Raw genomic sequence first — 12,001 nt, forward strand, 5'->3', positions numbered from 1 at the left:
CTAAACCAATACTCAATTTCTATAGGCTACATTTTATCCTAACTTAATTTCACTGTGTTCAATCCACTTAAATGCATGTGAAACTGAAGTTTACTTCATTTATTTGTGTTGGGACTACATGAATGATTTCTGTTGCATTAAATGGACAGTCATCTGTCATCATTTACTCAGAATGACTACATTTTTAATTTAGTCATTTCATCTGAATACCAACATTTGTGAGATTTAGTCAGTCCCTAAGAAAATCGTCATCTACGACACTGTATTAAACTGAATGACATTTTTTTCGGTAAAAGTTAATAAATTAGACCCTTGGGGTAAGATGGGTCACCAGAATTGACACAGAAGGCCCTGAGTGGCATGTTGTTTGTTACTATTGTTATTATTTTAAAATTTACCGTGATGATTATTGTAATTAATAGGGGTTATTATTCTGTATTTCCATGAATCAGATGTACATTTCAGACATCTTTCATTAAAACCTAAAGGTTAGTTGAGTGGAATCATCAAATTTGTATTAATAGTGTTGCTACTATGACATATCTTCAATTAAAATTGGGCTATTAAATAAGTAAATATTAATATGCCTGTATATTAGTCATAGAATAACATTTTACCTTTTTGCTAGGGTTCTGCTTTGTCTGTTATCAGTTATTCAATTATTATCAACTAAATTGTCAAAATAAAAACTTAAAATAGTTTAGTGTTTAACATTAATGACTAATGACAACAAATATTTAAATATTAATAAGAAATATCAAAAGTCATTTAAACAAAATGTTTATACTATAACAAATATCAAAATATCGCTATCAAAATGCTTCTATTTTATATTGTTTTTCATTTAATACAACATTATTTGTAACATTATTATTATTATAAGTGAAACTCGAAAAATTTGAATATCGTGCAAAAGTTTGTGTATTTCAGTAATTCAAATTAAAAGATGAAACTAATATATTTAGTATGTATATAACTATATACATGCATGATTATACTTTTCAGAGGGCTGACATTTCTGTATTTAAAATCCTTTTTTTTTATTGATTTCATGTAATCTAATTTTCTAAAATTTTGAATTTGGGGTTTTCATAAGCTGTAAGCCATAATCATCAAAATTATAACTTTTGCACGATATTTCTAATTTTTCGAGTTTCACCTGTATAACAAGAACACCAATAATAATAATAATAATAACTAATAATAATAATTGTAATATCCTATAAATGATTTATATACGAATGCTTCCTGGTTTAATGGCAGTAAGTACACAGTTTATCAGTCAGTCACATATTAACAGACACACCCTGACTGTGATCGATCAGTCAGTGAGCATGAACACCTTCCCACGCCTGTGGAGGGAGACAGACAACACTGATCTGAGATCAGCTTTACACACACAGGAAGAGGAAGTGAGGGAGTGTTTGAGCTCAAGGATGGACACAGAGCCACAGAAACCACTACTTTAACGCTCTTTTATCCTCATGAACTACAGCTAAAGGCAATGGACGGGTTTCCCCAGCTAATGTGAATGTGATCTGAAAGACATTGACTGTCATTATTACCAGGGTAAGGCTTTTTTAAAGCGTTATATTCCAACATTAGCCAGCTAGCTGCATAACTTATATATATATTCATAAACATTACCATAACAATCCACATACAGAATGAAAGCGTTTCTAGCTGTTGGGTACTTTTTATATGACGCAAAACTATGTAATGTGAGTGAGTGAATGGGAAATATCACTTGTTTAGAGATGTTACACTTTATTTCACATCTTTATTTGATCCATTCTGTCAGCAGCACAGTAAATAGTTCACTACTCACTCACAAACTGGTGTAAGAATGTACATATTTTAACACCTGGGTTTTTATTGATCAAGGCCCGTTCACACCAAGGACGATAACGATAAAGATAATATAGTTATAAAAATCGTTCTCAATATTAAAGAATAGCAGAGTTCACATACAGCTATAACGATAAAAGCACAGAGAAACGATATCGTTACCTTGGAATCACTTTCAGAACGATTTTATCTGGCTGGTGAACGATAAAAACATTGACAGCCAATCAGAATCCATCCTGCTGTAACGAGCTCGAGCATTTAAAGAGACAGACAAGCACGCGCTTAGAATAAACAGTACGATATTGTCTGCTGGTGAACGCTAATATAGTTATCGTTCTTGGTGTGAACGGGCCTTTATGCTAGTAAATGTTTCTTGCACTAAAACGTTTAATTTATACGACTGTACTCCTTCTCGTTGTTTTGCTACTGTACCTTTAAGACTTCTATATGTAAATGCATCTGACATTCATTAAAGGCATAGTTCACCCAAAAATGAGAATTCTGTCATCATTTACTCTCCCTCATGTTGTTCCAACCCTCTATGAATTTCTTTCTTCTGTTGAACACAAAAGAAGATATTTTGAAGAATGTCAGTAACTAGACAGTTGGACAGTTCCCCTACTATGGAAGTCATTGGCTACCGTCAACTGTTTTGACTACCAACATTCTTTAAAATATCTTTATTTGTGTTCAACAGAAGAAAGACACTCATACAGGTTTGGAACAACATGAGGGTGAGTAAATGATGACAGAATTTCCAGTTTTGAGTGAACTGTCACTTTAAGATGCTGAATAGGTGTTTATGGCTGGGGTGAAATATATATTTCATTCAGAAATGGTGTTTTGTCTGTGATGTTTCCTCACAGGGTTGAAGGTGTAGATTGGGGAGATGATGTTAGACCACGCTGACGTGAGTTTGACCCCAGAGGAGCGAGTGAGGGCCTTGACGAAGAAGGGCAGCTCGGTGGACATGAACGAAGCAGTGCCGGTGCGCAGATACTTCCGCTCGGGCATGGAGATGATCCGCATGGCACACGTGTACGGCGAGGAGGGCAACACAGAGCACGCCTTCGTCCTCTACAACAAATACATCACGTGAGAAAGAAGACCTCTGAACCATACGCTGTTTTAAAGAGACACTCCACCCGAAAATGAAAGTTCTGTCATCATTTACTCGTTCCAAACGAGAATGTCTCCGTGTTTTTTGTTGTTGTTTTTTTGTCCTTACAACAGGGTTCGAACAAGGTGTTTAAAGTACTTGAAGTATTTGACTTTTTGAAATTGTAGTCCTGGAAAACCCTTGAAAACAGACATTTTTATGAAGAATTACTTGAAAAGTGCTTGAATTATTGAAATTCAGTTTATGTGAAATTTATTTGTAATTGTATTTATAAAACAATAATCTTTTCACACAAAATTAAAGCCGCAGTCCGTCTGATATAGATATAGAGGCGTTTCGCATGGCTATGAGCGTGATATTCCTCATATCCAAGTATATGATACAGTTTTTATTCTTTAAGTCAATCATATATTCATGGGAGAAAAAATCAGTTTGAATAAGGAAAGCGATATCTTTGTTATAGTATCCTTTCAATAGTTAAAGTTAACGCAGTCATTGCATGTGCTGCACTTTATTTGTAACATTTTGTTTTATTAGTTCATTTTTATTGATCTATTTACCTTTTTTTTTTTTTTAAAGATAATAAAGATTTTGTTTGATAAATGAGATCTCTGATTGTAGTCCTTGAAAAAAAAAAAAAAAAAAAGTAGTGCTTGAAAAGTCCTTGAATCTGATTGTCCAGTGTCTGTACGAACCCTGTAACAGTGAAAGTCAGAGGGGTCTGATGTGGTTTGCTTCCCAACGTTTCTGTTCCCCGCAGAAGAAACTCATGAGTGTGAGTAAATGATGACAGGATTTTCACTTCTGGGTGGAGTGTCCCTTTAACTGGAATGGGAGTGTGAGTAACATTGGTAATGTTTTAGTTTAATTGCAACAGGTTTAACTCCTGTTCTTTGTAACCCGGCAGACTTTTCATTGAAAAGATTCCTAAGCATCCAGAATATAAGCTGTCTAATATTGCTGAGAAGAAGGAGACGTTAAGGGTAACGAAGTCTAGATGGAAAATGATTGTTTTGATCAATAATCTCATCATATCTCGTTAGTGGTCTAAGTTTTGCTGTTGCTCCTCACACAGAAGCTGAAGGAGACGGCTTTCCCTCAAGCAGAGCTGCTGAAGAAACATTTACTGAGAAGATATGAGAGAGAATATGCCGAGTATAGCAGCAAAAAGGTGAGGCACATTGTCCCGACGCTGGTCAACATTATCATGGACTAAAAGGGATTTTTTAAACCTGTCAAGAACAAGTCATATTTCACCCCAAAACCAAAAGAAAGAAATCAAATATTATATTGTGAATGAATTGAACTTTAGGGCCATTATTATTTTTGTGCATTGTCACATTATTTACGTGAAAGTTTAACACATTTTTTCTTCCCCACTTCATCCGGACATTTATTTATTTAATTTCCATTATTTTGCATGAATATATTATATACTCAACACATACATTAAAACCAGTGACAGGTGAAATTGATTATATCGTTATAATTAAACATTAAGAACCATTATTAATTATTATTCATTATTATTGGTGCTCAATTATTGAATAATAATCATCATATTAGAATGATTTCTGAAGGATCATGTGACTAAAGACTGGAGTAATGACGCTGAAAATTCAGCTCTGATCACAGGAATAAATTACAGTTCACTATACATTCACATAGAAAACTGTTATTCTAAATGGTAATAATATTTCATAATATTACTGTTTTTACTGTATTTTTAATCAAATAAATGCAGTCTTGGTGAGCAGAAGAGACTTCTTTAAAAAACAATTATTTCAGACTTTTGACTTCCAGTGCATATATTGTAAATTGAATTACAAAATTTTAAACGTTTACACTTGGTCATTTTTGCGGCACTGCTTTATGAAATAATGCAAAATAAAATAATTATATATTTATTACATTAATATTTGAATTTTAAATTAAAAATACAAATAATCGTCTATTATAGACTTATTTTTAAACAATAGTAAAACAGTAATTTTTCTGTATGTATTATTGATTTTGCGAATGAAATATGGATGTTTTTGGTGCAATCAATCTCAAAGTTAAAGATGCACGTAAGGTTGGGAATCGAAAACTGATTCCAATTCTGGAATCGAATACTTGGGGTCAGGATCGGATTCCTCTTATCGATTCCTTTGTGAGCATTTCAATATGACTAAACAATTCAAACGCGAGACGAGCGGGCGCTGTTTTCAGAGCTGAAGGCATTTGTAACTATATTGGATCCGTGCAGCTCTTAAAGTGACAGTAGCCTAATATTCCTGCTGCCGTCTCTATAATAACACTAATATTCCTGCTGCCGTTTCTATAATAACACTAATCAAACAACAAAAGACTGAGAAAATTCACTCGCTGTTCTTGACTGAATATCTTTCGTAACTATATTTGTAATGTATATTTAAAAAGTGCAGTTATTTTACATTTGATTACAGTTTCTGTACCTGAATACCTGGAAATTACTTTATTTTAATCGTATCTTTGTTCAGTTGTATCTATGTTGCAATTGCTAATTTGTTCTTTTTTAACTACTGAGTGTTTACCCGTCTTTAATAATGCTTTACATGTATATTAGTTAGGCTAGTTGTTTTTCTACGGTGTTTTTAAACCACAGGCAAACGTTCCTTGTGTAAGTGTTCTTTAGCCTGCTGATTTTTTCGTTTATGATATTCAGCTACAATTAAATGTTTTGCAATAAGACTAAATGTGACTGATGTCTAAGTTTTTTTCATTTTATTTTTACCTTATTGGAATCGAAATTAGGAATCGATAAGAATCGGAATCCATAAGCAGAATCGAAATCAGAATCATTAAAATGCAAATGATACCCAACCCTAGATGTATTATTATTTATGTATTATTAGTGTGCATTGTCCCTGTTAAATAAACCTAAAATAAAGATGCACAACAGGACTGTCCATCTTCAATGCTGTCATATATAAAGATAAAAAAGTGTTAAAAAAACTCTTGAACTTAAATAAAATGTTACAAAATGTGTGGAATATAGAAGTGTAAACATAGAACAATTGTTCAAATTCAACGATACCCAGCCCTCGATGCACGTGTTTAACCTCATGAATCGTGTTGTGGTCCACTAGCGTGCGGAAGCAGAAGTGCTGGAGCGTGAGTTGTCCCGCCGGCGAGAGCTGGAGCTGGAGAGGCAGCGTGTGTTGGACATGCAGAGGAGACAGCGAGAGCAGGAGCAGTTCAGCATGTTCGAGGACATGATCCGACAGAAGGAGCGTCAAGATCACGGGCACCAGATCAGCTCTCCAGCGTCCCAGCAGGAGGACTCGCTGCTCATCCCCGGGATCCAGGGTCCACCGCTGCCCTATCTAGAGTCCCCCACCCCCCCTCAGAGCCCGCTGGCCAATCACAGCGCTCCACCGGCCCCGCCGACCTTCGACCGCTCGCTTAAACCGGGTCACCTCAGCAGCAACAGTACGACTCGCTCTCAAACCTGAAGCAGCCTGATTCTGTTGTGACGATTTATAATGTTATAGTTAAGTTTAAAGTTTCTGTTGTGACAATATATCGGCCACCATATCGGTATCGGCCGATATATGTTCATTTATAATATTATTGTTATGTTTAAAATTTCTGTTTCTGTTGTGACGAAATATCGGCCATCATATCGATATTGGCCGATATATGTTTATTTATAATGTTATAGTTATGTTTATAGTTTCTGTTTCTGTTGTGACCATATATTGGCCACCATATCGGTAACGATATATCGTCACTTTTACTTTTATCGTTATCGGCCCGATAAGAAAATTTAGCCGATATATTGAAGCCGATAAATAATGGATTGTTTCTTTCTAATGAGCACTGTTCAACATGATGGTTTTCAATTGCTTGAAATATGATTGGAATCACTTAAAAAAAGGAAAATACAGTTCAGTGCAACATGTGCAGCGCAAGTCTGTCATATCGGCTACATAAAATTATCATGAGAATGTTATAATTGTGTGTTTGGGACATGGCTTTTAATAGTGAGAGTTTTGTTTTTGTAATCAGGCTCTCAAAAATTATATAAAAATTTAGATTTAGATTTATCAGACAATATATCAGCTTTCAAATGTAAAGATTTATCGGTTGTCGTATCGGCAAATGTTCATATCGGTGCGTCCCATATCGGAGTTGTGACAGTGTTTCTCTCTGTGTTTCAGCTACGATGGTTGATGGTTTACGGCAGATTGCTGTTCCTGCTGAACTCTGTGGCAAATTTCTGCGAATAGCCAATAGCAACACCATAAGAGCAGTGGAAACCTGTGGGATACTCTGTGGGAGACTGGTATGAAGCTCCTTCTGTCGGATTTCACACTTTTACGTCACCTACTACATTTTGTCTGTGTTATTTTACAATTTTATGAACGCTGCAGATTATTTCGGATAATTTGATGTTATCAACGAATTTTAATTCGAATGGATGGCTGTTAAAGGTATACTTCATAATTTCCCTCATCATGCCATCCCACTCATACACACTCACTCACTCGCTCATACACACTCACTCACTTACACACTCACTCACTCACTCACACACTTACTGACTCACTCACTCGCTCATACACACTCACTCACTCGCTCATACACACTCACTCACTCGCTCATACACACTCACTCACTCACACACTTACTGACTCACTCACTCGCTCATACACACTCACTCACTCACACACTTACTGACTCACTCACTCGCTCATACACACTCGCAATCTCACTCACACACTCACTCTCACACACACTCGCACTCTCACTCACTTACACACTCACTCTCACACACTTACTGACTCACTCGCTCACACACACTTACTCACTCACTCACTCACACACACTTTACTGACTCACTCACTCGCTCGCTCATACACACACTCACTCACTCTCTCACACACACTCGCACTCTCACTCACTTACACACTCACTCTCACACACTTACTGACTCACTCGCTCACACACACTTACTTACTCACTCACTCACACACTTACTGACTCACTCACTCGCTCATACACACTCGCAATCTCACTCACACACTCACTCGCTCTCTCACACACACTCGCACTCTCACTCTCACACACTTACTGACTCACTCGCTCACACACACTTACTCACTCACTCACACACTTACTGACTCACTCACTCGCTCGCTCATACACACTCGCACTCTCACTCACACACTCACTCACTCTCTCTCACTTACACACTCACTCACTCTCTCACACACTTACTGACTCACTCATTCATACACTTGCACTCTCACTCACACACTCACTTACACACTCACTCACTCACTCTCACTCACTCACGCACTTACTTACACACTCACACACTTAGTGACTCACTCACTCGCTCATACACACTCGCACTCTCATTCACTTACACAAACACTCACTCACGCACTTACTCACTCACTTACACACACACTCTCTCACACTGACTCACACACTCACTCTCACTCACACACTCACTCACTCACTCACTCGCTCACACACACACTCGCACTCTCACTCATACACACTCACTCATTGACACTCACTCACTCACTCATGTTCATTGAAGAAAGAAAGTCATATTCATCTGGGGCAGTAAATGATGAAAGAATTTAAATTTTCGGATGGAGTTTCTCTTCCCAATACTTTAGTGTGTATAGTATATCATATATTCCTGGATAGGCTTTACCAGTACAGTGCATTAAGAGCGCGTGTGTGTGTGTGTGCCCGTTGCAGAATATGAACGCGTTCACAGTGACGCACGTGATCGTGCCGAAGCAGTGTGGCGGTCCAGATTACTGTGACACAGAGAATGAGGAGGAGCTGTTTCTGGTGCAGGACCAGCACAACCTCATCACCCTGGGCTGGATACACGTCAGTCTCTGCCTTCTCTGCCTACACATAGATGACCTTTAATCTCATTAGAAACATGTAGTGTCGGATTATATTAACTGATATCAGCCATAGCATGTAATGTTATAACTTGAGTTTGAATCTCACCCCCCCCCCCCCCCCACACTCCCTATTGTTGAGCTGAAAGAGCAAGTAATCATCTTTCCGTGATTATTTCCCCATATGTCAGAGGCATACAGTTCTCAGATCAGATGTGTGACAGATCAGGTCTGCTCCACAGACACACCCGACTCAGACCGCGTTCCTGTCCAGCGTTGATCTGCACACACACTGCTCGTACCAGATGATGCTGCCCGAGTCCATCGCCATCGTCTGCTCGCCCAAATTCAACGAGTAAGTCCAGCAATGACCGAGAGCAAAGCAGTGACGGCTCGAGTGAGTTCAAGTGGCCCGACACGAGTCACACTTCAGAGTCTCTGAATGTCACTGCATTAGATATAAAATATTAGGGTTTTCTGAGAAATAACTGGGGTTTATTAATGAACCAGGGTTCCCACAGTCTTTGAAAATCTGTCATTTTAAAGTGTGATTTCATTCTATAGAGGGTTTGCGTTGACGTCACTTTCCTGCAGGAACACACTCCCTCAGCCGGACTGAGTGGCAGAAGAGCTGCTCAGTGACTGGAGTTAATAGTGGAAACTGCAAAAACACGAGTAGAACAAACTATTATCAGTTTAAACTAAAGCTCGATATTGTGTTCCTTACAACTTACTAAAGATCCAGTGATCCACAGATATTGACATGCAGCAGGAATCATGTTTCCTGACATTTATATGAGCCTGATTTCGATGCCGGGGAAATATATAAAGCAAATTTGCCTGTGAGCGCTTTATATAAATACAATATAGGCAGATCTAAATCCGAGTCATCAATACAATATATAGGGTATGATTTTTATCCCTAAATTTAGCATATTGACACAAAATGATAACTGCAAATCCAGCTTTCTCTGCCTGGATCCAGTCGTTTCTGTGAATCGCAGCGATCCATTCACTTCTCTGTTCTGTAGCTTTCGGCAGTCTGTAAAAATATACCTCAGATTTCCTGTCAAATCTATTTATACAGTCAATCTCAAAGCTCTTTCCCGTTTTAGATGTGTTTTTTGTGGCATTCACACTGAAAACCAATGCTGCCGCTCAGTGTTTCTGCCACTCAGTGTGTGTAACCAGCTGACGGTGACATCACACACATATCCTCTATTGGGTAGATAAACATCACAGCGAATAAAAAAATCTGAAGGACTGTTTGAAAACATGTAAATACTGTCTACGTGACGTGTGTTTTATAAGCGCCATCTACTGTCAGAGAGTGCAAGTGCATTGTCATTCAGCCGGATGTTGTGTTCACAGGACCGGCTACTTCAGACTGACAGACTACGGCCTGGAGGAGATCTCGACCTGCACTCAGAAAGGCTTTCACCCTCATCCCAAAGAACCTCCTCTTTTTACGGTAGTGACATCAGCCTTCACCTTTAATCCATCCGCATGCGTTTAGAAGTGATCCCTTCATTAACGCGCATGTTGTTCCCCTCAGGGTGGCAGCCACATCATAATCACAGAGGGCACTGTCTCCATGCTTGACCTCCGATGACCCCTTTACACAGCGCGACCGTGAAGCTTTCATGTTTTCACAGCTTTCAGTGGTGGTGGGATTTCATGAAGAGACAGACACTTGCCTATAACAAGCACTTTTGGGATAATTTGAGCGCACTGACCGAAGCAGCGACTTTTATGACATCCGTTGGGAACTCAGGAACACTAACACTCCACGGGACTCTCGGTTTGCGTTGTGCTAATGATCTAGCGGGCAGTAAGCTAATGTTTTGTGGTTATTTATGCTCTGATCATACACTCTAACATAACTCATCTGTTGAAACCACATTAAAGCAAAGGGTTTTTAAACTGTGAGAACAGCTGAACGGGTCAGTCCTGCACGGCTGCACCTGTCATGAATGCAGCAATACCAGTTTTTGTTGCGAAATATTTTCTTAAAATAACTTTGTTTGACAGCAGTAATTACTGTAGGCCATGATGATATGATGATGATGTTATTGCTTCTGATTGGTTCACAGGGGCCGTTCACACAGATCGCGTCCTAGCGTTTCAAAATGCAAGATGCAGGGCAGTGGAATGAAAATAATATAAACTATAGACAGGGTTTGTAAAGTCAAAGTAGTTTTAACTTGAGCTTTAGAACGTTGTCATGTGTAAGATTCTATAAAAGACAGTGAATGCATTTAAAAAGAGCAAGGTATTGCAAGTTGAACTACTTTTAATGTGACACGGCATCCTAAAAATGCAAGACACTGCAAAAGACGCGAGACATGAGCGCAACGAGCAGACGCGTGATTCACACTGAATGCATTTTTGTGTAAATGTAGCTACACCATGTAACTTCTTTTTGTTCAAGATTAACATTTAAATGTCAATAATCAATCAATCCTTCTTCCAAAAATTTATTTTTTTGTCTCGCCCTGATTCACTGATGATTTTAGACCTGACCTGGGATGGTTTTTGAGGGACATTTCGTATATGCGTCACTCGCCCGTGCCAAGAATCAACATTAGCTTGGCTTTTCAGAGATGGAGAAAATTGAGGGATTTGAAATGTTATTAAAGAGATAATGGCGTTTCTAAGTGTTTTATTCTACAGATACATTTCAATATGTATCTCTCTTACAGATTTGAAGGTTAATATTCATCAGTAGTCACAGAGCCGAAGCACAAAACAACGTTCTTCCACAAAACGCATGCAGTTTTGTTTGTTAACCTCTAGAAGTTACATGGTGTACTTTGAAACGTCAAACTACTTTTAGTCTAGCGCTGTGTTTTATGATGCGTCATGCGCAAGATTCTGAGAAAGACACTGTTTTCAACTAACATTTTTGCATTTAAAAACACTATACCTTGCCTTTTATTCCCATTCCTCTGGCATGTGTCTAGAGACGTTACAAACACAAAGTTCTGCAACTTTTAACCTGAGCATCATGTTTTTTTAACGGCGTGTCACTCGTGAGAGGCTGCAAAAGATGCGTGGTCAAACACAGCCATCTCTTCACGTCTATAGAGAAAAACAGTGGAAAAGTAGTGCAGTGGATCTGTGTGAACGGCCTTTA

The 12,001-nt window shown here is 38.2% G+C and overlaps 1 protein-coding gene across 2 annotated transcripts in view; it reads left to right on the top strand.

Annotated features, from left to right (window-relative positions):
- Positions 1-1,319: 1,319 nt before the first annotated feature.
- The window catches only part of stambpb (STAM binding protein b), an 11,268-nt gene continuing 586 nt past the window's right edge, over positions 1,320-12,001 (top strand). Inside the window, exons 1-10 of one of the 2 annotated variants that reach the window (XM_081349601.1) lie at positions 1,320-1,569; positions 2,715-2,943; positions 3,876-3,951; positions 4,044-4,139; positions 6,079-6,421; positions 7,153-7,277; positions 8,711-8,848; positions 9,108-9,220; positions 10,237-10,336; positions 10,421-12,001. The exon at positions 10,421-12,001 is cut by the window's right edge and continues 586 nt beyond it. In XM_081349601.1, the coding sequence (XP_081205727.1) occupies positions 2,738-2,943; positions 3,876-3,951; positions 4,044-4,139; positions 6,079-6,421; positions 7,153-7,277; positions 8,711-8,848; positions 9,108-9,220; positions 10,237-10,336; positions 10,421-10,477 (1,254 nt within the window). In that variant the 5' untranslated portion in view covers positions 1,320-1,569; positions 2,715-2,737 and the 3' untranslated portion in view covers positions 10,478-12,001. Of the gene's footprint in view, positions 1,570-2,714; positions 2,944-3,875; positions 3,952-4,043; positions 4,140-6,078; positions 6,422-7,152; positions 7,278-8,710; positions 8,849-9,056; positions 9,221-10,236; positions 10,337-10,420 lie in introns of both variants that reach the window. The other variant, XR_014028978.1, reaches the window with a different exon arrangement.

The sequence above is a fragment of the Scardinius erythrophthalmus genome (genome assembly GCF_964197995.2).
Source record: "Scardinius erythrophthalmus genome assembly, chromosome: 20".
NCBI classification, from domain to species: Eukaryota; Metazoa; Chordata; class Actinopteri; order Cypriniformes; family Leuciscidae; genus Scardinius; species Scardinius erythrophthalmus.